The sequence below is a fragment of the Ochotona curzoniae genome, unplaced genomic scaffold (genome assembly GCF_017591425.1).
Source record: "Ochotona curzoniae isolate NIBS_2020 unplaced genomic scaffold, NIBS_Ocur_1.0 scaffold_2476, whole genome shotgun sequence".
Lineage (NCBI taxonomy): Eukaryota > Metazoa > Chordata > Mammalia > Lagomorpha > Ochotonidae > Ochotona > Ochotona curzoniae.
Genome location: NW_024467095.1, coordinates 4,318,379 through 4,342,851, shown reverse-complemented (window position 1 = coordinate 4,342,851; position 24,473 = coordinate 4,318,379). Strand labels below are relative to the sequence as shown.

General features: G+C 40.4%; 1 protein-coding gene across 1 annotated transcript in view; it reads right to left on the bottom strand.

Moving 5' to 3' along the window:
• Positions 1–790: 790 nt before the first annotated feature.
• Positions 791–24,473, bottom strand: part of AASS (aminoadipate-semialdehyde synthase) — a 34,446-nt gene continuing 10,763 nt past the window's right edge. The window contains exons 10-23 of the mRNA XM_041002148.1: positions 24,091–24,202; positions 21,048–21,107; positions 20,807–20,874; positions 18,249–18,370; positions 17,937–18,063; positions 15,163–15,273; positions 14,964–15,072; positions 14,148–14,288; positions 9,352–9,519; positions 6,214–6,309; positions 4,554–4,669; positions 3,808–3,896; positions 3,174–3,350; positions 791–1,267 (exon numbers count right to left, since the gene is read on the bottom strand). Of these exons, the coding sequence (XP_040858082.1) occupies positions 1,149–1,267; positions 3,174–3,350; positions 3,808–3,896; positions 4,554–4,669; positions 6,214–6,309; positions 9,352–9,519; positions 14,148–14,288; positions 14,964–15,072; positions 15,163–15,273; positions 17,937–18,063; positions 18,249–18,370; positions 20,807–20,874; positions 21,048–21,107; positions 24,091–24,202 (1,615 nt within the window). The 3' untranslated portion in view covers positions 791–1,148. The remainder of the gene's footprint in view (positions 1,268–3,173; positions 3,351–3,807; positions 3,897–4,553; positions 4,670–6,213; positions 6,310–9,351; positions 9,520–14,147; positions 14,289–14,963; positions 15,073–15,162; positions 15,274–17,936; positions 18,064–18,248; positions 18,371–20,806; positions 20,875–21,047; positions 21,108–24,090; positions 24,203–24,473) is intronic.

The following is a 24,473-nucleotide window of genomic DNA, read 5'->3' as shown; positions in this document are numbered from 1 at the left end:
CACAAGTACATTGTCAAATTTGCAAGTACCATTTAATTAAAAAAAAATTATTTCTGCCATCCCACCCCAGGCTCCCACCCCCGACCGCTGAATTATTTTAGTGCTTTTTGGAAAATCAACTGATTATCTCTGGATTCTCAATTCTACCCCTTTTACATTCCTTGGTAATCTCATGGTTTATTCTTTATTCACTGTTCATTTATTGATACTGTATGAAAAGATAATCCGTTTCTACACAGTAATATGCACTGAAAATTTGCCGAACTCACTTGTTAGTTTTTAAGAGTCTATCTACAGATTCTCTATGTATTTCCACAACAGCCTACCAACTATGGTAGAGTTTAATTCCTAACTGTGCCCTAGATCCCTGGCTCGGCCCCTCTGCATAAGCTGGATAGAGAAGCAGGGGCAGTCAGTGTTACTGATCTTAGGGGACGTCGCTCAGCCTTACCTTGTTTAGTAGGACTCCACCTGTGGGTTTTCCGCAGACGCCTTGTATAGGGTGAAAACGTTCCTTTCTGCTTTTGCTTTGCTCAGACCCCCTAACACAAAGGAGTGTTTCCTACTGTTAAGTAGCTTTTCTTTGCCTTATGAGGTGATTGTATGGGTAGGATCTATGTATACATATATGATGATTTCCAGTCCCCACTCAAAACAATCAAGAGAAAACTATAAGGAACAATATTTACAGAATAAAACATCACTACTAAACAGGTGCCAAATATTCCCTTTGCAATGCTTTGCCGATAGGTAATCTAAAGGTTTCCAAAAGCATCAACTTGAGGAATATCAAAGTACGGCTACTTGAGGACGTTCTTCTAACTGCACCTCGGACCTTAGAAAATATTTGCTTGTAAGAAAAAGTGGTACAACGAATTGACAAATAGCATGGTCATTACTACTTTTGTATGAAAAATATATAGTGGAATTATTTAAGTTTTCAGTAATTATTGGCACCTCCTGTTTTAAACATTTTCATATTAAAATAACGCTTCATGTTTAAAAAAGACAATTATATTAACTTTGTCAAAATACATTGTGCTTTATACCTTATAAAGTAGCACATTATATAAAGGCAATTTTGTCACACAATTGTTTAGAGCTATGTTGCTGAGAAAATCAATAAAAAAAGAAAACATAATTCCCAATCATGGATTGATTTTGCTCTGTGCAGTATACATAATGCCCTCTGCTCTGATGCGCTCCAGTACTGGTCCGTAGATCTCTTTTGAAAAGGGTCCTATCAGGCCTTTGGCTTCAATTTCACCTGGAGGAACAAAAATGTGTGGTTATCGTTTCAAAGGTGATTCCAAAGCTCCCTTTCCCCAGCAAGAGCCACCCATGGATGGAATCACTTCACAGTCAGTGGACTGATGGAGGCCTGAGCAAGTGTTTTTTTTTTTTTAAGGTAGTTTCTTATATCTCCCATACTAAAGTATTATTTGATTAACACTCTGTAAGGATAGCAAATGTCTTTTAGATTGAAAACACAGCTGGGTTGAGAAATTGTCTCAAAATGTTTACACCTAGCTACATTTGTTACAGCTAAAGTAACCAGAGAAAAATGGAAGAAGGTAAATCCCAGAGATCTGTCATCTGGCTGATGTCATTTTTGCCAAAAGCCAACCTGATCACGTGAGCGTGAGCACCTGTAAGAAGACTGAAGCGGTGAGGCCGCACTTTCCTGCCAGGCCACGGAAACCCTCTTCTGTCCCTTCTACGCTAAGCACAGTTTAATTTGTCATTAGCCAGCATGATGCTGCGCATTTTTCCATGACTTCATAGTTATCTGCGTTCAGGATTTTTTTAACACCCCCTCGGTTTTTCCAAGAAGGCCAAATGTTCAGAGGTGACATTTTTTGAAGCTTAAGAGTGGAAACTCAAAGTGTAAACTTTCCTGATTACATGGTTCAACTTATGTTTTTTTTAGGCTTTCAAATGCTACAAAAACAACATGCATTCAAAAGACATTATGCCTCACATTTTTCAAGCTTGATCTGTTGCTTGGCTAACTGCATGGCACAGTACCCTGTTACGATGTGGGGCAGCAGTAGCAGCCAAGACGACCAGCCTGCTCTGTGATCACAGGGGTGAACAGCCAAGACATTATGTTGCTAAACTGGATGGAGCTATAGGTCAGGTTTATGAAAATGTGACTTCTAGCTAACAAATTCTCAACTTACAATGGGTTGACTCAGGTGTAGCCCCATAGAAAGTTTGTAGGTAGCTCAAAAAATGTATTCAACACTGAGATAGGAAAATAAAGAAAATACTGTCTGTACTCTTAAGGATGAAGAAGTGAATACCCTCTGCTATCTCAGAGATATCATTGACAAATAAGTAAAAGCCAAGGAAAGAAGAGAGTTAGCAATTCCTGGGGGACAGTTCAAAGGGGTAAGAACTTTACCCACTATTTTACTTGTTTCACCTCCGGTCACCTGCTCCCCTCCCCGCCAAAAAAAATGAATTAGGGATGGCAGTACCACTATGGACTGAATATTTTCTTTTCCTTTAAATCATACAGAACCTAGAACCCCAAAGCCACCAATTGATGATGCTAATACAATAAAACTTCATCCTTTCACTGTGTAGGAAGTGGTCTCATGCAATGGCTTTAGGTCCTCAGGATGTGCCCTAAGTGGAAATGTTTGAGAGAGCATCACTTATGAAAGCCTGCACTGGACTCAGCTGCTCTCCTCCACTTCCTGGCTTACTGTGCAATCATTCCTCCACATATTTGCACGTTCTGGCATTGTCCTCTGCTGCCCTCGCAAAAGCCGAACACACGGAGCCACACAACCTCCAGAACTGTGAGTGAAATGAGCCTCTTGGCTTCATACTTAGCCTATCTCAGATTTTTTTTTTTTGTCATATAAATGAAAAGCTGACTAAAACAAGTACATATGTTCAAATGGCTTGAAGGGGCTTGAGTAACACACAGCCTGCAGCATTCAGTCACCTTGGGACTGAGCTGGGGTGCAAATCAGGTCCAACTCCAAAGCTCACACTCCTTTCTTCACCACATTAAGCCAGTGCTAGAACGTTCTGAAATAACTACATTCCACTGAATGCCAGTAAGTGCTGTGCGTGAGGGTAATTACTAAATATCCAGGGACTGGATGGCTTGAAGATGATGTAGAAACAGACGCAGTCCTCAGGTAAATCAAACTTACCAGTAAGCAACATTTTAGCTGCAATGGCAGTGGGTAACCCCACAGTTTTAGCCATGGCCGAAAAGCCATTGATGTCTCCATAAGCCACAAGATCAATAGTCTTATTTTCTAAATGTCCAGAAGGATGTCTTATTCCAAATGTGTTTCTCACCACAATCATATCTTTTTCTTCAGGGCCTGAAAATAAATTAAGAAATGTTAAAATGTTGATTATGATTACAACTCAAATACTAAATTTCATCTTCTTTGACAAGTCCCTTTCTGATTGTACTCAGCCACTGAATGACCATCTGCACTGCTTTTTAGTTAAAAAAAAAAAAAAACACAAATGAAAACCTCAAGGAAATTAGAATGTTGATCGCAGTCCGTTGTTCAAGTCAGCCTGGCCACAGACACTGGCCGACTGCTGTAGAGACCACAGTTTGCTTCCAAAAACACTTCTTCAGTATTTCCCCAATGCATTAAAAATGAAAGGTAAATCCCAAATTCATTCTTACATTCTTCCCTCTGGAAAAACAGGCTCAGTGTCCTTTTACCTAACATTATACCTCCACATCCCTAATGCTAGATGCCAGTATAACGCTCTGCCAGTATCAACGCTAACTTCGAGGTTCGTTAATACCCCAGAGCTCACCAAAGGAGAGTTTCGTTGCCAAATGCTTGGACAGCGCATCCACAATGGACTCCGCACGAGGGACTTGTTCATCCCCGAGCAAGCCCAACCTGAAAAGTGCAACAGATGGCTGCATTAGTTCAAGTCCTGTGCATGCTCTCGTTTGGAGGAGCAGAAAAGAGAACCTTAGTTTTTTTTTCTTCAAAGAACAGAATCACAAGTTAATACTCTAGGCTATGACTATCTTAATTGTCAGATGACAATACTAATTTTTCTACCTTCAGATCCTGTCCAGATTCCCCCAAGAATGGCTCCTTATAGTGCCGTGGAGAGAATGAAATATAAGTTCTCATTCCCAAGCATTACATTAGATGAATTTACATGTTAGCTCACCCACATGAAGTATGTCAACTAGCAGTTACATAAAGGAAAGCATTGAAGTAATTGGAAGAACATTGAAAATGTGTCCTACATTAAAGCAAAACACAAACAAAAACCACAGTTGTTGGGAATTGCATAGGAAAGAGTTGCAAACCACCAAGTGTCCCTTAATTATGATTGCATTGAGTTCCAGTTTTTGTGTACTTTTTGGCCCCAAATGAATATGTTACTTAGAAATCTTTCCATGACAGATGAACCTTGGAAAAGCAAAATGATCGAAGATAAATGCAAAATGTTTGGATAGATTATGACCTTTCATTTCTGGAAAGCACAAATGACCATACAGCCAATAATATTCTATTCCAAGTTGAGTGGCAGGAGCCTACCGTTCAGCTGCCTCCATTTGCGTACTGTCCCCTCCTAATTTCTTAAGGACAGCTGCTTTTAGTTCATCGTACTTAGAGGAGGGTGAAATGTCCACTAGATCACAGAGGAGTTCTTTCTGAACAGAGGGAAAAAAAAAAAAGAAAAATCTCTAAGTTCCTAATAAAACAAGAAATGAATACATTTATAAACTACTGCATTAAGACATTGAAGCTCAAATGCACCTAAATTTTTTTAATTAGAAATAACTGGTAATACAAAACTACAGCATAATGTGCACCTGCATTTCAGTAGATGCGTAATGTTCCAGACTGAGGTTTGAACACAAAAGCCAGCCATAACATCGCACCGGTGCCGAACAGATCCTGTCCCAGCATTTACCAACGCGTTTCCTCCCTTGTGGATCTTTGCCTTCAGTTTTTTTCACCCACTCTCCAGCAGTTAATTTGGGGCAGGTTAACATGGAAGGGGTTTGCTGCTGTGGTTGCCAGTAGCAACTGGAGTTCTTTTATAGGTTCAAGAGATGAGAAAGACCTTACGGGCAATCAAATTTCAAAGGAAGAACTTTTCAACAGTGACCATTGCTTTTTTCTAATTTCTAAACAAGACTTTTTCTGGGATCACAAAGGAAAACTAACCTCGGGATCAGAAGCCAACAAAACAAGGGACATCCAAATCAGCTGATGATCTGGTGGTGGTTGTTTTTCTTAATTGAAACGTGTCATGCTCACTTATTTATGTGCTCTCTTATTTATGATTTTTTTCTAACTGATTGCAACAGACAGCACAGCACATAAAGCCTACAATATTTTACAAATATTTGCAAACTGGTCTTTTACAAAAGAAGTTTGTCAACCATGTTGTAGGCTATCATCCTCAAGATGCTGGGGCACCCCTAAAAATGCCACACCAATCTTCCCAATTTAGTTGCATCGACAGACATTTGTTTCACTTCATTCCACAAGTGCATTTATAACAAATGAGCCTGAATGATTCACAAGTGCATATTAAATACACACACACACACAGAAACCAGCTGGCAAGAATCCCAGTTTCTTTTGAGGATTTAATAGGATTAGGATTAGTGGCACTGACCTTTTTCTCTTTGTGCTACATTTTGGGGATTTTTACTGGAATATGAGTATGTTTGTTTAAGTTGAATGAACAAGCTGGTAATGAGTCAAATCTTGACAATTAGCAAAAACGCTACTCAAGTTTCCATAGTACCTTCCAACCTTGACACCCTAAGATTTGGGTATAACAGTTTATGGGGATAAACATCAGTTCTTGAAGTTCAAACTGCTCATGCTTCTGAGTGTGCAGGTGAGAGAATCCCTGGGATCTGAGGCTCCCACATCTCTCCTGGATCATCACATCCTCTAGCCCCAAGTGTATGTCCCGGGTCACCATTCGGACAACCGGCAGATCACAGAGTTCAGTGCAGACAGCCAGCGCACCTCCTCTCGGAACTCGGCAAACAGATCTAGTTTGTTCTCCCCCAGGTCCTTTCCATCCTGCTGTAACGATGAACGCACAGAGCGTGCTGAGGCTTGGGCTTGTCTTCTTGCACATACGCTAATGGACTGGCTTTTACGGTGGTTCAAAGCAGAGTTCACACTTTTAGAAGAACACCGGACAGCATTTAGTCCCACAGTCACTCACCCAGGAGAGAGGACCGGCCTCACGTTGAAGGGCAGGATAAGCTTCTCTGTTTATAAGACCCAATTTCACAAATCCATTCAGGACCTTGGAATACCCCTGAAAGAATTTAAAGTAGTGCCAGAAAACTTCATCTTCAAAGAAAAACAAAAATCTTAGACTTTTTTTTTAAAGAAGGAACTATCTTCACCACTACTTTAGGAAACAAGCAAAAAATAGTTGTTGAATTGCTGATATAGACACAACTTCCCCAATCACATCATGACAATGTTGTTGGATAATGTGAGACTTTGTAAAACTTGATTCTTCTGTTTTTGTATTTTCTGACAGTATAATGAGCAAATTTCCACAAGTGTGATAGGCTGTCACCTGCTGAGGATACATCCTCAAAAGCAAATAACCCCATTCTGTTTATTAAAAGCCACCACCCTAAGACACATAGAGGGGCTGGAGAAGAAGTATGATTCAAAGACTTTTCTAAAGTGCCAAAGTGATCGTGTTAGCACACTGCTACAATTTCCTCATCTGTTCTCCACACGTAGCGTAGGTCTAAGGTCCATGGTGTGGTTCAAAAGATCCACCAGTCTGCTTCTTTAACCTCTCTCTGCCATCATCATCTCCATTTGGCATAATTCCCTAAGTGTGCTGTGCTTGCCCGAGGGCCAGGACCCCTTACACAGTACTCCTGCGCATGGAGTATGTTGGCCCCCTCCCTCACCTATGTGATATTTGCTGCTCCCTTATGAACCAGCTCAGTATGCCTCCAGAGTCCCCTGTTCTCTGTGTACCCACAGAATCTTGTCACATCTCTATTAGGGAAATTAATACAACTTACAATTATCTCTTTAGCTGCTGGGCTGCCTGTACAAAAAGCGAAGAAAGTGTGTGTGTGTGTGTGTGTGTGTGTGTGTGTGTGTGTGTGTGTGTGTGTGTGTTTTAATTTGTGTGTGCTTACCCTTCAAACTTATTCCCTCACCCCATTTTCCAACATTCCCACATTTCAGACTACTGAAGGAAAACAGATAACAAATGGCTAAATAAATGGAATTTCACTGGCAGATGAAGTAAAGGATAACCATGAGGATTTGTTCTCTTTTGTGCGAATTGGAGAGGGAAATGTGAGGACTAAAATAAGGGACTTTGTGGCTGCTACAGTTACTATGCAAAGGGGGTGGGGGGAGACAGAGTACGGAAAACAGCTTTGGGAAACAACAGTTATAGAAAGTTTTAGTTCCTGTGGTCTTAACAGATTTCACTATGTGAAACAAGTGGTCCTACAGTTTCCACAATTCTGCGAGGTGATGCTGTTTTAACCTTTCAAAAGTTGCTAATGTTTTAACTGTTCAAAGGTTGCTAACGAAAGGATTCAACATTTGTGCAGCCTCAATGTGAGTCAAATTCACAGAGGAGAAATAGGAAGGGACAGCCACGCTGACTTTCAGGTTTGGATAAGTGCTGAGAATTTCTTCACCCAGCATCTAAAATATTGACTTCTTAGCTATTTTAATCTCAGAAATGGGGTTTTGTAGGGGTCACTAGATATAAGTTTCTTTTATGTATCCATTAAGCGACAAAACTGCAGCATATGCCAAAACTGTTCCACGCCAATATATATCTTTATCTTTTTTAAGATTTTAAGGTTTATTTACTTATTTTTATCGAAAAGGCAGATTTACAGAGAGAAGGGAAGACAGAGATAATTTTTCATCGTTGGCTCACTCCCCAAGCGGCCACTACAGTCAGTTAAGCTGGTCCAAAGCCAGGAGCCAGGAGCCAGGAGTGTCCTCTGGGTCTTCTATGTGGGTGCAGGGTCCCAAGGACTTTGGGCAGCCTCTACTGCTTTCCCAGGCCATAAGCAGAAAGCTGGATCAAAAGGGGAGCAGCTGGGACTAGAACTGGTGCCCCAATATGAAGAAACCAGCACTGCAGGTGGAGGATTACCGGAGGATTAGCCAATTGAGCCATTGCACCAGCCCCATAAACAAATATTTTTTTAAAAAATGAGAAGATGATTGTGTTTCTTTGCATCACTATAGTAACCATTTTATTTTCTACATGCTTGCCATAACTTCATATTCTAAACCTTAAATCTGAACTAGACAGGAAAAGAAACGAGGCAATCCAAAGGCCAGTGGTCTCATGCGAGCACTGCAGAGGTAATATCCACTCCCACCTTATTTTTCCAGCTAGTCCCCTTCAGACCTGAAACGTCTACCGGATGCTAACACTTACTTCACATAGGGAAGAACAATGAAATGCATCCTTGGCAAGGGACTGGTCATGTTTAACTCGCATGGTATGAGAGGAGTCACAAAGAGCAAGGACTGAAGGAGACCAAGAACAGTGCAGCTGTCTAAAGGAAGAGGTTCCAGGCAAAGGTAACGGCCTCTAGGAAGGTGTTTGTGCTCCTAGAATGTGCTGCTTTGTGGTTATACATCCTTCATCTCTGCTTTCTGGGAGCCCCTCTGAGCCCATCCCCAGGCATGCTGACTTCATGTTCAGCTGTGGCCAACCGGTACTTCTCATCTCACAAACTTCATGGACCTGTACTAGCTAGCAAACCAAAATTATATTTTCAGCTGCTAGAAAGACGTAGCATTTACTTCTCGCTGGATTTGACTGCACCAAGCCGGGGATATATTGATATGTGGGACTTGAGACTGCTGTCAACTCTGAGAGGAGCCATCGAGAGGAAAAGAGATGTTTGTTGTTTCCCTCCCATCCCACCCTTAAGTGTCACTGAGCCTAAAGTCAGACCTCAGCCTGCCCTGTCGCCTCATCAGCCACAAGTTTCTGTTTTGTCCATTTGGTTACAGCCTCTTAAAACAATCATGAGACTCCTGGAGAAAAAAGGCTGCAATTTAGTATAGCATCTTAATTATTTTGATTACTACAGAAAATGAAGGTTGTGCACCATTTACATCACAGCCAATATCAGGAGATGTTCGGCCCGAGGGTTAGAATGGAAGTTGGGACTCCCTGCACCCCACACTGGGGTGCCTGAGCACTTGGGACTGCACCAGCACATGGGAGTTTGCTCTCTTTCTCCTGCTCCTCCTCTCCTTTCCCTCTCAGTCTTTCCCTGCTGCTAAAATACATAATGGTCTTAAAAACTGAAAAAGAGAAAGTGTAGATGCTTACCTTGTATCTCAGTGTCCCTCGCAACACAGTGTGGGCAGATGCAATGCCGTAAATGTCCATGTATTTTGTGCTGTCTCTATTAGGGTAGCCTTCTAAGTTTAATCCTGGGAAGTAATCCATGGTAGTAACTGCATCAAGAAAGGACACTCCCCCAGCTACGTTCATAACCTGAGGGACATTGAAAAGGCACTGATGTGATTATTACAGTTGGATTTTTTTTTAATGAAGCCACCATCACCCATACTCATACAATTATCACTATGGTCATTCACAAGAATAATGGTAATTATTCTCCCAAGCTTTCAAACCTGACCAAGTGCATTTAGTTTCTCCTAACATATCTTTTAAATTTTCTTACCGATGGGTAAAATGGCAGTGAACTATGTCCCAACAGAGTTTGTAGTTTTGAAATAAAAAACCAAATATATATACAACGGAGATTCATTTAAAAGATTTCTATGATAAACTAATGTAACTAATCTCACTTTTCTTTATCCTATGCCTTCTGAACTTGTGCATTTCCTTCACATTGTGAACATGCGTTAAATGCCTGTTATGTATGTGTCAGGAGTCACACAAATCACAAAGAGAATAAAAGCAGAGTGATTAATCATACATAATTCCTGTCCTAAATTCACTACCTTATTAGAGAAACAAATATTTTCTGAACTTCTATCAAGTTCCAGGAGCTATGCTAGGACAAGGTTAATGAGCTCACAGTCTGGATTAGCAAACCCTGGCATGTGTTGGGAGCAAAGATTCGGGGGTACCTGTGGACAGGGCAGCGAAGGCAGCTCTCCCTCCTCAAGGCAAGGTGGTGGTCATCCAGTGAAGCTCAAGTGAGTGCTCCCCTGATTGTGTGGTTGGAGAGAAATGAGACTACTGACTCCCAAAAAGCTTTTTTTGATGTGGGCTTTTATTTTTGTCCATTTTAATGAAAGGACTAAACTTTCTCTAACTTTGATTTTTATTGTTGTTCTTAAGTAAAAGAAAGCAGTATGACAGAGTTGAAAGCTCAGACTGAGACTATGGGTAGAATTGGAGTTGTCCTGACTGCAGCTTTGGAAACCACTGCCCTTCCTGTCTTTAAGGCTGCACAGAACAGCAGAGCAGCAGGGAGCTGCCACGGGCCTGTGGGTGGATCCAGGGGAGCTGGCTGGAAGAAGGCATGGAACACAGCAATCCCTACAGCTGAACTGCAGATGGGGTCTGCACGGTTTCTCAGCAGAGACTCTAGCCTAGAAGGAAAAAGTGACACTGCCTCCAGGGTGAGATAAGGAACTCAAGAGACTTCCCCTGACTGGGATCAGGCTGCAGGGTTCCACATGTCACTTAGAATTCCAGAGTGTGAACCGGAAGAACAGGAGGTATGCTTTTGGTTTATTTTCCTGAAGTCATTCTGGGCTGCAAAGCACACAAGCACATGTCCAGACAGACCATCTTGCTCCAATTTCTTGGGCACAGAATTCCTCTGTCAGTGTTCTAAGCTTTGATTTCTAACTCTAATCCAACAGGATCTAAATCTGATAGGATTGTAAACCTCATTTCTAAATGCGATTTAAATAAAACTGGTTGATTTATACTTAAAGGCTCCACACCCATATCATTTCCTTGAGCTAGGGCAATTTTAGAATTTTCTTGCCTTATTTGAAGGTTGGGGGTGGGGGAAATTTTAAAATAGAAACAACATTCTAGCACTTTGTCTAACAAAAATACGTCAGCTGGTTCATACACTGATCATGCAGTCTCGTCAAGACAGCTAAGAAATGTAAAGTGAGTTTTGGTGACTGGTTTACAAAGACCAAGAGTTAGTGAAGCATCCTGGCTCTGAGAAGAAGTTAGCAAGAGTGCTACTGGTAGGAAACAGGGCAAAGATGTTGCATAAAACAGACCCCAACTGACAGACGATGGTCCAGTTGTCGGCAAAGTTTAAAGCTGCCCCATTCGGATTCTGTGAATTATTCAAGGGGTGCTTCACGGCCAACAGTGATGGTGGTAGAGTGGGTGGAGGGACAATGGAAGTTTAACAGTCTGGCTTGGGAAATAAATGGATATACTTGAACTGCTGCGTGAATAATACAAGACCCAGACAATTTTCAGACACAGACCATTCAAGTGTCTGACATTTCAATTGGGTCCAGACGAAAGAACAGTGAACAGGGAGTGGAGTGGTCGGGAAAAACTCTATCCACAAGAGGAAACTTAAACAAGACCTTGGAAAAAGTGTCATTTTAGCACAGAAAAGTATTTCAGCAAAGAAAAAGAAAGCATCGTGTTTTCTCTTTGACTCCTCCACAGTGGCAAAGAGATGCACAAAGCACTCCTTTACACAAAAGGAGTTCAGGACGGAAGCAAAAAGACTTTAACAACAACAACAAAATTACTCCTGCTACCTGAAAATAAGCTTGGGCTTTTCCTGGGCTCTCACAACTGCTTCTTTCAGCTAGAGACCTGCAGGAGGCCTGACAACCCACTGCTTATTAGATGGAGAGGAGGCGATGCGACCTCAGCAATTCACATCACAAGAATCCTAAAGACTGGTAGTGTCCTTCCCTTCAGCTCAAAGTTTATCCACAAATAATGGCAGAGCGAGGGCACTAAGCCAGGCCTGCTGGCATCCAAGCCTCACCTCTTTCTGTTCTATTGGCTGCATTGCTCTGATCCCCTCTCTATAACCATCTCATCCAACAACCTAGGGAAGATAGGCATTTTGCCCAACTCAACCATGAAATCATCCTGCCTTTCAGTGTTGCTTGACACCAGCCCCAGGCCAGCCTCTTTTCCCTGACAGCAGAAGGTAAAGGGAACAGTTAGACGGCATCTCAACAAACGACAGGCCGCGGCACAGAAAAGCATGTGTGCCTGGCAGAATAGCAAACTGAGATGCAGGTTCAAAGCTCCGAGAGTTAGAGAACTGGGGAGCTGGGCAGAATGGCCAGCATTTATGGCTCAAAGAAAAGCCTGTTGTCCTGACCCTATCAGTTTCCTGGCCTTTGGAAGCACCGTGCAGAATGCCAGTCCTGTCCTTGCCCTGAAGTGTGAAATCCATCTTTTCGGCATTAGGTAGAACACATTTAGTAGTGCTTTTAAGTGCAGCTGAGGTCCTCGCTATCTCAGTTGCTGGCACATTGAGCTATATAGTAGAATTACTCAGGGACACTTTAGAAATTTCTAAACCCTGGTGGATGTGAGTCTTTGAGGATAGGATCCAGGCATCTATACTTTCAAAGCAATCTTGGTGATCTCAAACTCTATTAGCCCTGCTCCATATCATTGGCACACAAGATGATGGCTGAGAATCTTGCTTTGAAAGAAATTCTTTCATTTGACTCCTGCAATACATTGGAATGACAGATACAGGGGTCCACCTGGTAGCCTAGTGGCTGAAGTCCTTGCCATGCATGCACCCAGATCCAATATAGGCAACAGTTCTAATCCCGGCAGCCCTGCTTCCCATCCACCTTGCTGCTTTTGGCCTGGAAAAGCAGTCAAAGCCAGCCAAAGCCTTGGGTCCCTGCAGCCACTTGGGAGACCCAGAAGAGGTTCCTGGCTCCTGGCTTTGGATTGGCTCAACTTCAGCTGTTGCAGCTGCTTGGGGAGTGAATCAACAGATGGAAGATCTTCCTCTCTGTCTCTCCTTTTCTCTGTATATCTGAATTTCCAATAAAAATAAATAAATCTTTTTTAAAAAAAGAAAAATGTTTTAAAGATGACAGATACACTAAGAATTTACAAAACGGACATCAGACTTGTGATACCACATTTTTTATCAGGTCACCCATCAGTCCTTGTAGCGCCAGGACTAAATAAAACAAATGTGATGCATGGAACACACAATTCCAAGAGGCAGCTCAGTCTTGTCACATGTTTCCCCCAGGGATGAAGTCAAACAGCTGTGGTGTGGATACAGGATTTGCCTATTGTGATCAATTTAACCATTACTGAGCTATCTGAGCCTCCTATACCAGTTTCCTTCCTTATAAACCTGCTGAGTTGTGAATGGTTGCTTGCCTGGTCTCTTTCACCCTTTCGCAAAGCATATCCTCTTTTCCAAAATCCTATTTTCCTTCTTCCCCATTCCTTCACTTCTTCCAGAAGCCAAAGCAACTGCCTTCAGTCATTATTTCTCTGGCAATAAGCATACTATTAAATTTCTCCCAATGGATTTTAGTTGCCTATTTCAGTGTCTAATTTTCTGACATTAAATTACGTGTTAAGAGTTAGTTGGCCCTGAATTTGGACATTTGGACAATTCTTTCTAAGCCATAGATTTCTTTTTGGGAAAAAGATAAGAATAATACAAAGCTCAAGACAGTCCTTATGCACTGTTGTCCAGCAGTGGGGAACGAACCCACACATCCCTTTCCTGACCCACAAAACCTTTCCTTTTAAGGGTCGACCCTCATGTAGGCTTGAGTTCTCCGACATCAGAAAGTGTGGAAGCCCTTGATGTCTTACCTGAAGTCCAACACAGACTTTCATGAACTGTTTATCATGCTGAAATAAGTCAGCAGATGACCAGTATCTACATGTGTAAGAAGTGGACAAATGAACTGCCAAACAGCAGAAACGCTTTGCATGAAGGCAATGAAGGAAGGGTGAGCACATAATCAGAATTTGCTGGACTCTTGGGGAGATGGCATGCAAAGTAACAGAAAATATACACAGAAAACTTACTGAAAAAGAGACAGTGTGAGGACCTGCAGCACAGCCAATGCCACAGGGCTTTCAGGGCAGGAGAAAGCAGACTTTCTAAAGCAGCTGGAATCACAACGGCTTTAATAGTAACTCCTCACCTTTCCATTGAGCAGGTAGGTGGCAGGCTGCATTACATTCATCAAAACTCCTGTCGGGTTCCAGCTGAATTTATACCTCAAAGGGTTATCTGAATATTCAGGGGCTGGAAGCCCACCACAGTAAGAAACATAAGATTCAATCTGCAAATAAATGAATCAACAAGTTAAGAATAATTCATCTAAAAACTGAATTGAGGACAATGACAGGAGATGAGTTTGCTAGAATTTTTTCTTGCCTGTAGCTTTTAAAAACGCATCTTTAGAGTCAAGCACCATTCAATAAAATCACAATTATATTTTATAACTGCTGGAAGAAAAATAAACTTACTTCTCAAGGCAATGTTAGTTCCATTCAGCTTAGTCTACAGACTTTTATATTCAATGTAGATATTTGATGGCATATATTAAAAGCTCAAACATCTAATCTGAATCATCATGTTTATATATCAAACAGTAATCATATGGAAAATATAATCAAACATCAACAGATTCATGGTATTTTAAAGGGTTTTTTCTCTACTTTTAAAAGTCAAACCTGAATACAGAAACTCCAAGGCAATATGAAATATTTATTAAGCTAAAATGTTATGGTAACTTCTGTTTCTCTGAAAAGTGGTTGCTGCCTAAGCCTGGGACATTGTTTCATGACTGGCTATTCCCACAGTTAGAGAATTGCATTTGGAATCTCTTCAGAATTTGTAAGCTATCACTCAGAGGCATCTCTTCTCACAGTCACAGAAAGATTACTTGTATACATAAGAAGTTGGCCCTTTTTGATACGTCCATGAATAGACCTTTGGGTATAAATAGGCTCACCGTGGCTCCCATTTCCTTGGCTTTGTCTATCGTTTCCATTGCCAGCATATGATCAAGGCCAGGATCCAGACCTAACTCACCGATGACTGTGATTCCAGCATCTTGCACTCTGCCAAGAGATCCAAAAAGCAAACACTGGATGTAAATCAAAAGCAACATCACCTAGCCATCTCCCTTATTGAAATGGATGGAAACTGACCTTTTTTCCAATTCTTTCATTTCTGGTGTGATATAGCTGGCGGTGACCATGTTCACTTTGGTTGTGATGCACGCCTTGGCCACAAGAGGATGCAGCACGTAAGGTAACAAGCTTAAAGACAGAAGCAGAAGCTAATCAGAAACTTTCCTCTCCAACCACATTTTCTAATATACCTTACACTGTACTAACGCTCCATTCCCAGGTCCTGTTCTGATTCATTCTATCAGAAGTGACCAGTGGCTCCCTGGGGACTGCAGAATGAATTCACCCTGATGTCGTACCTAAAGCCTTCCTAAAGCCCCTCGCCTAGCCTTTCCACTTTCCTCTCTCAATTTCTTTCATAAACCACTTAGGACACCAAAGGAGCTGTTGTAATTCACTCAAAATCTTTACTGTTTTCAGTTCTGCATCTTGGCTCTGGCTGTGTCTTCCTCTTGGGAAGCCCGAAACACCCTTCAATTCCCATCTAAGTCATATCTAACTTTAACATAGGTCCAAAAAGTTATTTTCCTCCAAAATATCTTTCCAAGATCCTCCTAAAGTGAGACCTCCTTCCCTTACATGTATCTTCATAACACTTCATGGAATTTACTCTTATTTGTCCGTGTATTTGTCTGGATTTCTGCATTGGGTCCCCTATGAAAACAGACATGCTAATCTTTTTTACCTCCCAATGTCCCAAAGTAAATCAAGGTAGCTGGTGTGTTACATTCAACAGAAGAGATTCAGCCAAAGGACTGGGGAAGAGATCAATTTTAATGATACTGATTCTTGTGAAAGCTAGAAAAATGCTAAAATTCCACATAATGAGCAGAAAGATGAAGCTGTTCATAAAACTCAGCTTGAACTGGGAATATGACTTTGTAGTTATCTTAATTGACTCAACTTGATCTAAAGGACTAGAAATGTCAATTGTAAAAAACAGACACAAAATACCAATCTAACTTTCAGAAAATTATCAATATTAATACTATTTTACAGTTAAATCATTAAAATCAAAAGTATAAAAATCAGACCATGACAATTTGACATGTCATTTTGAAACATTCACTTGACTCATTTTGTTTTTGCAATACCCATTATAAAATTAACATTGAAACATGTTGTTTCTTTTCTCCAAAACATTATTTGTATAGGAAAACAATGGTTAGTGACATTACCTAATAGAGAAAAATTACCAAATGGGAAAAATGTAAATAAACAGTGCATTTTTACTATGGTTTGGTGTTACTAGAGATCAACTCTAAAATTTATACATATTAGTAGTTGACTGTATTGTGCATTGTTCTCTCATTTTTTCTACAAATTTCAAGCCAAATCTGTTTTATGTTTAGTTATTTATGCCTAAGAAAAAAAAAACAATGACAAAAAAGCCACAATGAGATATTTAGGTTCCTATGTGTGGCAAAAAAAGAATTTTTTTTCTTTATTCAGATAGAATGTTAGAATTGATTCTACTTGAATCAGGATTTTTTCAATGTTTACAAGTCACATCAATTTTTGTTGAATAAGAATTAATGCACATGAAATTTGTATAAATTGGGCAACATTTCAAGTGACCCAGCGGTGTCATATTTAAAAATATCAAGAGGCAATATAAAAGCTGCTACATGTGATTAAAATCAGCTTTCATAGGGTTAGTTTTCTCAACCCTTTGTTTTCTTATGTGAGGTTTTACAGAATCCCCTCCAAAGACACAAAGTTAAATCTGATCTGAGCACTTGTTGGCACTTCTTGGCAGTCATTTGGAAGAACAGGTAAACTTGTCCCTCTTATCTTATGAACACTACATCCTAAGAGAATACGACTCTTCCCATCACGCTGACATTTCAAAACCTCTTGTTGCTCTGTGTCTACAAGTGAGGTCTTCATTTTTATTAGGCAGTAGAAAGCACTCTAATTCAAGATCTCTTCCTGTAATAAGACTTAGAGTGCTACTGAATCTAGAGAATATACTAATTTCACTTAAACTGCATAAGTACAAGCAATAAACACTAAAATTTTTGAGACATAAATATTCCATAATCCAGAAATACAATATAAGACAACTGTTCTACTTCTAGCTATAAACAAATCAGAAATGTGTGCATATGGTTACCAAGAAATAAATGCTAAAACGTATATAGCAGAGTACCTCATATTAGCCAAAAATCTAAAAACAGCTAAATAGCCACCTTCAAATGAATAATAATGGTAGGTTCGCACAGTGGAATACTACATGGCAATGAAAATCAGCAACCTATAATCACAGCCAATGAAACAAGTAACTTTCATGGTCAATGCTGAATGATAAAGGGCAACCACAAATGATGATGCACTGAAATATTCCAATTACTTAAAGTCCTCAAGCAGGCAACAATTATTCTATATGTTAGAAGCAACAATACTGTTTACCTGTAAAGATGGGGTTAGACAACGCAGAGAATGTTTCAGCCGATGTTGTCATCTGTCTATTGTGGAATGTGGATGGTTGTGACAGAGGGATTGTTTGTAAAAATACATTGTGACACATTCTTTGTGCACTTTTTGGGTGCATATGACCATTAATATGTCTAGCTTTTAAAGGGATGAGAACGGAGAGTGGACGGGAAGGAAAGAGAGGAGAGGAGGAAGAGAAAAGTAAGGAAGGGAAGGGTACGGGAAGTTAAGGAAAGGAAGGAAAGGGAGAGGAGGAAGGGGAGAGGAGACAAGGCAGAAGAATTGAGATGAAAAAGAGAAAATTTAAAAAGGAAATCAAAACAAGACAATGCATAGAAGTCACTCCTGACATGTACCTGATGACAAGGTCCTGTGCCGCCACTAAGGAAACCAACTTCTCTTCTTGTTTACCAATGTTCATGCTAACTGGATTAATCTTATATTTCTTGCCCAATTGTTCAATTTGATTCTTCATGTCAGAGCCTATTTCAAGAATTGAAGAAACAACTTTAAGATTTCTACCAGCTACCAGATCATAACATACATTTCGCATATTTTTAAAATTTATTTTTTCTATTTAAGAAAGAAAATAGTCATCTGAAATTTACAGGTTCAAGGTGATTTAAAAACAAATAGCTTTTGTTCCTCAAAGGTTAAAACTTACTTACCCACTGTGATTTCTATGTTGTCATCCCTTGACAGGTATTCTAAAACAGGCTCAGATACATAGCCAGATCCAAGAATCAAGACCTTTTTCTTGGAGCCCATTGCAAGTGACTGAACACGTTCTCTGTGAACCAAAATAAAAGAGGGAGGAGGTAATTAAAATTTATTTTTTCTTAAAAAGCAGAATCTTGCCTTCTCCAATCTTGCTTTCCTCAAACCAAACTAAAATACGGACTGTGGAACAATAATGCCTTCCTCTACTTCTCTACGTACCATAAGAACTTCAACAAGAAGTTCCTGCTATGAATAGTTTCATTACTTAGTTTAGATGCTGTGCAAGGAAGAGCAACAGGGTCTGACATCTCTGATATCTCCTCTGTCTGCAGAACACAATTTCAAATATTTCTAGAGCAGGTGCAAGATGCTTTCTTGACTTATTCACAACTGAATAAAATAGTCTTGCATTTCATTTTTCCATGGGACAGGATTTAAAACAATCCCAACATGTGCTCTACACTGGCAGTCTAAGTTACTCCTGACAGCAGTCCGAATAGACAACATTGTGAGGAGACTACTGCTCTTCCTCACATATATTTAGAATCCTTGAAATCACACTCTGAAATCCCAAACGCTGTGTGTTAAGTGCAGACACCTAAGGCTAGTACAAGACATAATGCTCATTCTCATTTTATTCTGTTAGTCACTTATAGCTTCTGGATAAAAAAATGCTCTCACCTAAAAGCTATGTCTTCAACAGCTGTAACTCTTATCCATCTCTATAAATCCATTAATATTTAGTACATAGTGTTTTGAATATGAATATACTCTTTCAAGGCTTTAGAACCAATGTCCTGATATGGAGTAAACATTTGGTGCAGAGGTGAAGATACACTTGGGCGGGCAGTGCTGTGACATACTAGGCTGGGCGTCCACCTGTGACACTGGCATCCCAGATGGGTGCTGGTTCATGTCCCAGCAGCTCTACTTCCAATCCAGCCACTTGCTTATGGCCTGGGAAAGCAGCAGAGGATGGCCCAAAGCTTTGGGACCCTGAAACCACCTGGGAAACCAGGAATAAGCTGCTAGTTCCTGGCTTAGGATCAGCTCAGCTCTGGCTGTTGTGGCCACTTGGGGAATGAACCAGAGATTTAAGATGTTTGTCTCTCTTACCCTCTGTAAATCTGCCTTTCCAATAAAAATAAATAAATCTTTTAAAAAAAAAAAGACAGGGCTCAAAATAAACTGATTTTTGTTTCAAAGTGCAATCTTGATTATTTATCTTTTGGCTTACGAGTATATCAGAAAAGGAAGGTAGGAAATCCAAGCAATATAAACCAAGTAGTCTTACTATTGTACAAAATAGGGCATGAAATAATGAAGCATTATCATGAATGGTCACGTTGGGCATACCATTAACATGAGTAATGCAAAACACCATCAGATGATGAAAAATCAAAAGGCCGAGAGAGCTACAAAAAACAGACATGCACGACATTTCCCCTGCTGACAACTTTTCAATGGAGTTGCACAGTTTCTTCTAAATATATATATATATATTCTTCCTGTCTCTTAAGCCATTATGTTTTACTGACACGTTAAAAAGTAGCTGTAAGCAGACAACACACACAGAAAACTCATAACTGTAGTATACTTGATCGGAGCATACCTCTTTACTTGAACCACTGGAAAAGAAAATAGGACAGTGCTTTGCTTTGTTGTTTATGGTTTTCCCACTCTAGTTTCCCCCAGAGAATTCGGGGCATGGGTTATTCTCTTTAGCATGGATATACCAGTGCAACAGATAGACATAAACAGAAGCCAGCTGCATTCAACTGGAGAAGAAACATTCAATTTTTTTTTTCAAACTTCAGTATCTCTCTAAGAGAACTATTTCTTTGGTTCAAAATGCCACATTATATTTTTTTTGACATCTTCATAACAATTCCTGGAGAAATACACCTGTCACTATTGCTTTTTCACTACTTTTCTTAAATTGTATACAAGAGTTCACTTTTCTAAACCTTCTACTAAACAAAAAAAAAAAAGAGCTCAAATCCTAAGCAAACTACAAACTTAGAGCAGCACAAGAAAGTGTTGTTATGCATGTTTCCTTTAAGAAAATAATCGACATAACAGTGATCAAAACACTACAGAAAGGACAAGAAGTTCCTCAAAAGAAAACCCTACTGGACTTTTGCTTGAAAAAGTACACAGAAATCTATATGTGGGATCTTCAAAAAGTTTGCATAAACACGCATGTTGTAAAGAATCCATTAATGGACTTCAAAAGATTTTTGCATAAAAATGATCCTTTCAGTTTCATGATTCACCGGACCCTGGGAGTGCCCTCAAGTAGGCTATTACAGAGCAAAAAGATTCTGTATTACTCTTCAGGAGAAAACAACTCCTGTTAGCTTCAGCCACTCACTTTTAGATTCCCTACACTTAGAGGTATTAAAATTTACATATTGTACAAGCATAATGGTAAGGATTCTATTAAAGAATTTTAAAAGACTCTAAGAATAAATGTGTAAAACAAGAAGGTTTGAACAATACTTACTTGCCCTCTCGGAGTTTCTGGATATATTTATATTTATCAGTCAATGTACCATTGGATGTAATCACTGCCTAAATGTATATGACACAAGACATTTTTTTTAGAATACATATTTTACTCTTATGACTGATACAAAGAAAGTGTGAGAGTGGAGAGACACAGAGAGGTAGCAGGTGAGGACAAGAGAAGAGCCAGGAGGACAACAGTAAAACTACAGCTGTGGAAAGAAATCGTCGCAACTTACATCTCGCACCACAGGAGAAAAATTCTGGCTTTCAAGAGGCTGTGTTGCATCTGACAATAACTGAAAGAAAAATGAGCGGGGTAAGACATAAATGGCACTGCAAAGAAGCCTTCTTGATATTTGTATCCACATTAAAATACTAGCCTAAGCAGGGAAAAAGAGAATTCAGGAAACATTTTTCTGTTAAAATGGTTATAGAAATCTCCTACAAGCAATAGATTCTATCTCCAAGAGCACATTACTCCAGTGTAAGTTCCAATTTTAAAACTAAACATTCATTATGATCATCTTTCTTTGTAGGGAACACACTAAAAACAGCTTATCCTTCCCAGCCAGTTAGCTGTGACGTATTGAGTGTATTGTCGAACTTTGTATCCCGAATTCTCCATCTGAGAGAATTCACCCCAATTCCAAGGTTGATGTGGTTCTATTAGCAGTAGCAAACAGGGTCTTCCACTTCACACAAGGCCTTCTATCCTGCAGGAGGGGGATCTCTCCCAGATCCACAATAGTTCTATGCAAGGCACATCGGCATTCCAAACATAACAGAGAAAGTGACTTGATCGAGTGCGTTTTGAGTCATCCACATTATCTTCCCTGATCTCGCAAGGTTGAGTTAAACACACAGCAACAAAAGTCATCTTTTTTATTCACATAAAACATTCTTCTAGTCCTCTTTTCTTTCAAGGAACCCAAATCTTGAATGTAAGAACACTTCCAAGGAAGGGCTTATCAAGACAGCGTTGCCTCTGATGGGCAGAAGGAAGGCCATGAGCCCCTCCGTCTTCTCTACTCCTATGTGGGGTCTACAGCACTCTCCAGACTAAGAAAGAGAATAATGCCTTTGGTAGATGCCAGCAGCAGAGAACTTGGTTACTGTGTTTAAACAAATACAAATCACTAGCATGAAATGAAAAATGGGGACCATCTATTTCTGGCATCTGCGCATTAAAATCAAAGAGATGGGGATCTGTGAGCCTATTGGGGGATGTTGGGAGCCTCATGAAATCAACCCACATAGGGCCCGTCATGTGTTCCCTCTCTCAGCCACCTCTGCCGAATTCCCTTCTCAAGAACACTCCTCCACTTCCCAGCTTGCCCACAGGCCAGATATTAGTAGATAATAAGATGAGTTTTTGATTCAACTCAGGGGAAGGTTAAACATTGCTCTCCAGCATATTTCACAGTCTGTCTGTTGAGCATCTTTAATTCCACAGCCCCATGTAAGTTTCACTGGCATGCAGCAATAACCAAATTACAAGTAAAATAATACAAAATATTGTTACGTATGTGAAGCACACTGGTGGAACTGACTCAAGTATCCAACGCAAGTGAAAATATCTGTGATCCATAAATTCTACAAATACAGATATATATGGATATGTACCTAATATGTTTCAAAAATTCATACTGGGATTATTACTAAGAACCACAAATAACAATCTCAAAATAGTCTCATTAATAGTGTTGACAAAGTAACTTGTACAGGATTTTACCATGTGACCTAGGTACAGATAAGAGCGGAACTCTTTTTTTTCTATGATTTATTTTTATGTGAAAAGTAGATTTACAGAGAGAAAAATCTTCCACCTGCTGGTTCACTCCACAAATGACTACAATGGCTGGAGCTGAGCCAATCTGAAGTCAAGAACCAAGAGCTTCCTCCAGGTCTCCCACACAGGGCCATCCTCTACTGCTGTCCCAGGCCACAAACAGGGAGCTCATGGGAAGAGGAGCAGCCAGGACAGGAACTGGTGCCTATATGGGATCGCAGCATTTGCAAGGTGAGGCTTTAGCTACTAAGCCAACATGCCAGACCCAAGAACAGAATTTTTGCCCCACTGAAGTGAGAGAGTGTGTCCGGTGTGATCATGAAAAGGAAACAGCCACTCTGCATACTCTTGGAATCAGAAACAACCATTAGCGACAGAAACAAGGAAGCATAGGTAAGAACATTTAGAATCAACCCTGATCTAACAAAGATTTCCTATGTGCTCCTGACAAACCAGAATGTAGACAACACAGCGTTGCAATAATCAGCCACTGACCACAAAAGAACACACCATCTTGACACAAGCTGACACTTAAGTCTTAGTGACTAAAATCCAATAATGTTTTTTCTACTTTTGATTTTTCAGATCTATTCATGACAACACAGTAAGAAGTTCCAGTATGAACTGACCTAGTCAGGGGCAGTGTTGTGGTACAACACTTAAAAGCACCACTTGAAACATGAACATTCTGGTCCCGGAGCGGTAGCCCAGTGGCTAAGTCATTGCATTGCATTTGCTGGGATACCATATGGGCGCCGGTTCATGTCCCGGCTGCTCTGCTTCCATTCAGCTCCTTGCTTGTGTCCTGGGAAAACATTAAAGGATGGCCCAAAGCCTCAGGACCCTGCACCTGAGTAGGAGACCTAAAGAAGCTCCTGGCTTCTGGCTTCGGATTGGCCCAGCTCTGGCCATTGCAGCCACTTGGGGAATTAACCAGCAGACAGATCTTTGTCTCTATATCTCCTCTGCCTCTCCAATAAAAAAGAACAAATCAATCTTTTTTTAAAAAAGCCAGCATTCCATAAGAGCACTTCGTGTCCCAGCACCTCCCCTTCTGCTCCAGCACCCTGCTAATATCCTGAGAAGGCGGCAGAGCATAGCCTAGGTGCACGGGTCCCTGCCCACCCGGGAGACTCAGCGGGCACTCCTAGGTCCTGCCTCTGACCTGGCTCAACCCTGGCATTACAGCCACCTGGGGAATGAAGCAGCGCCTGGATGATTTCTATTTAATAAATATTTAGAACTGTTATTGCTTTGAATTGAGATAGAATTAAAAAATAATACAAGACTTATCTCACATGTCAGTGAGTATTCTGTATAAAACAAGAGACAGATATTACAAACAAGCATGATATCAGGAAATGCTTCGAGGAAGGGCTGGCATTTCATTTTACAGCAGATTCCGTGGATGAAGACCAGAACACTCACAGGATGCATCACAGCGGTGTTTACAGCCACAAAGCTACTGCCGCTGGTCGCAGTGTACTTACCATTTCTTCAACATAAGGATAAAGCATATCTCCAAAGTATTCCGTAGCTTCGATGGGAAGTTGTGCCGGCAGATTGTCAATGGAACACATCAGAATTCCAGAACCTTCAACACTAGGAAAAGCAATATGCTTCATTCAAAAGTACAAAATGTGATTTTCAAGCACCGACTTTCCCAGATACACTATCACTTGTAATTTTGTGCAAAAGAACATAAAAAGATGCGTGATTTTCAAACATGGCTTTTGACAACTCACCTCCAATTTAAACATAAAGTGTTTGCATGTGATTTTTTAAATGTTTCTCAAAATCCTCGGATGTTGATCAAGATTTACATACTGGGTATTTCAGACTAGTATTTCAAAACAGACGTTGCATGCTTCAT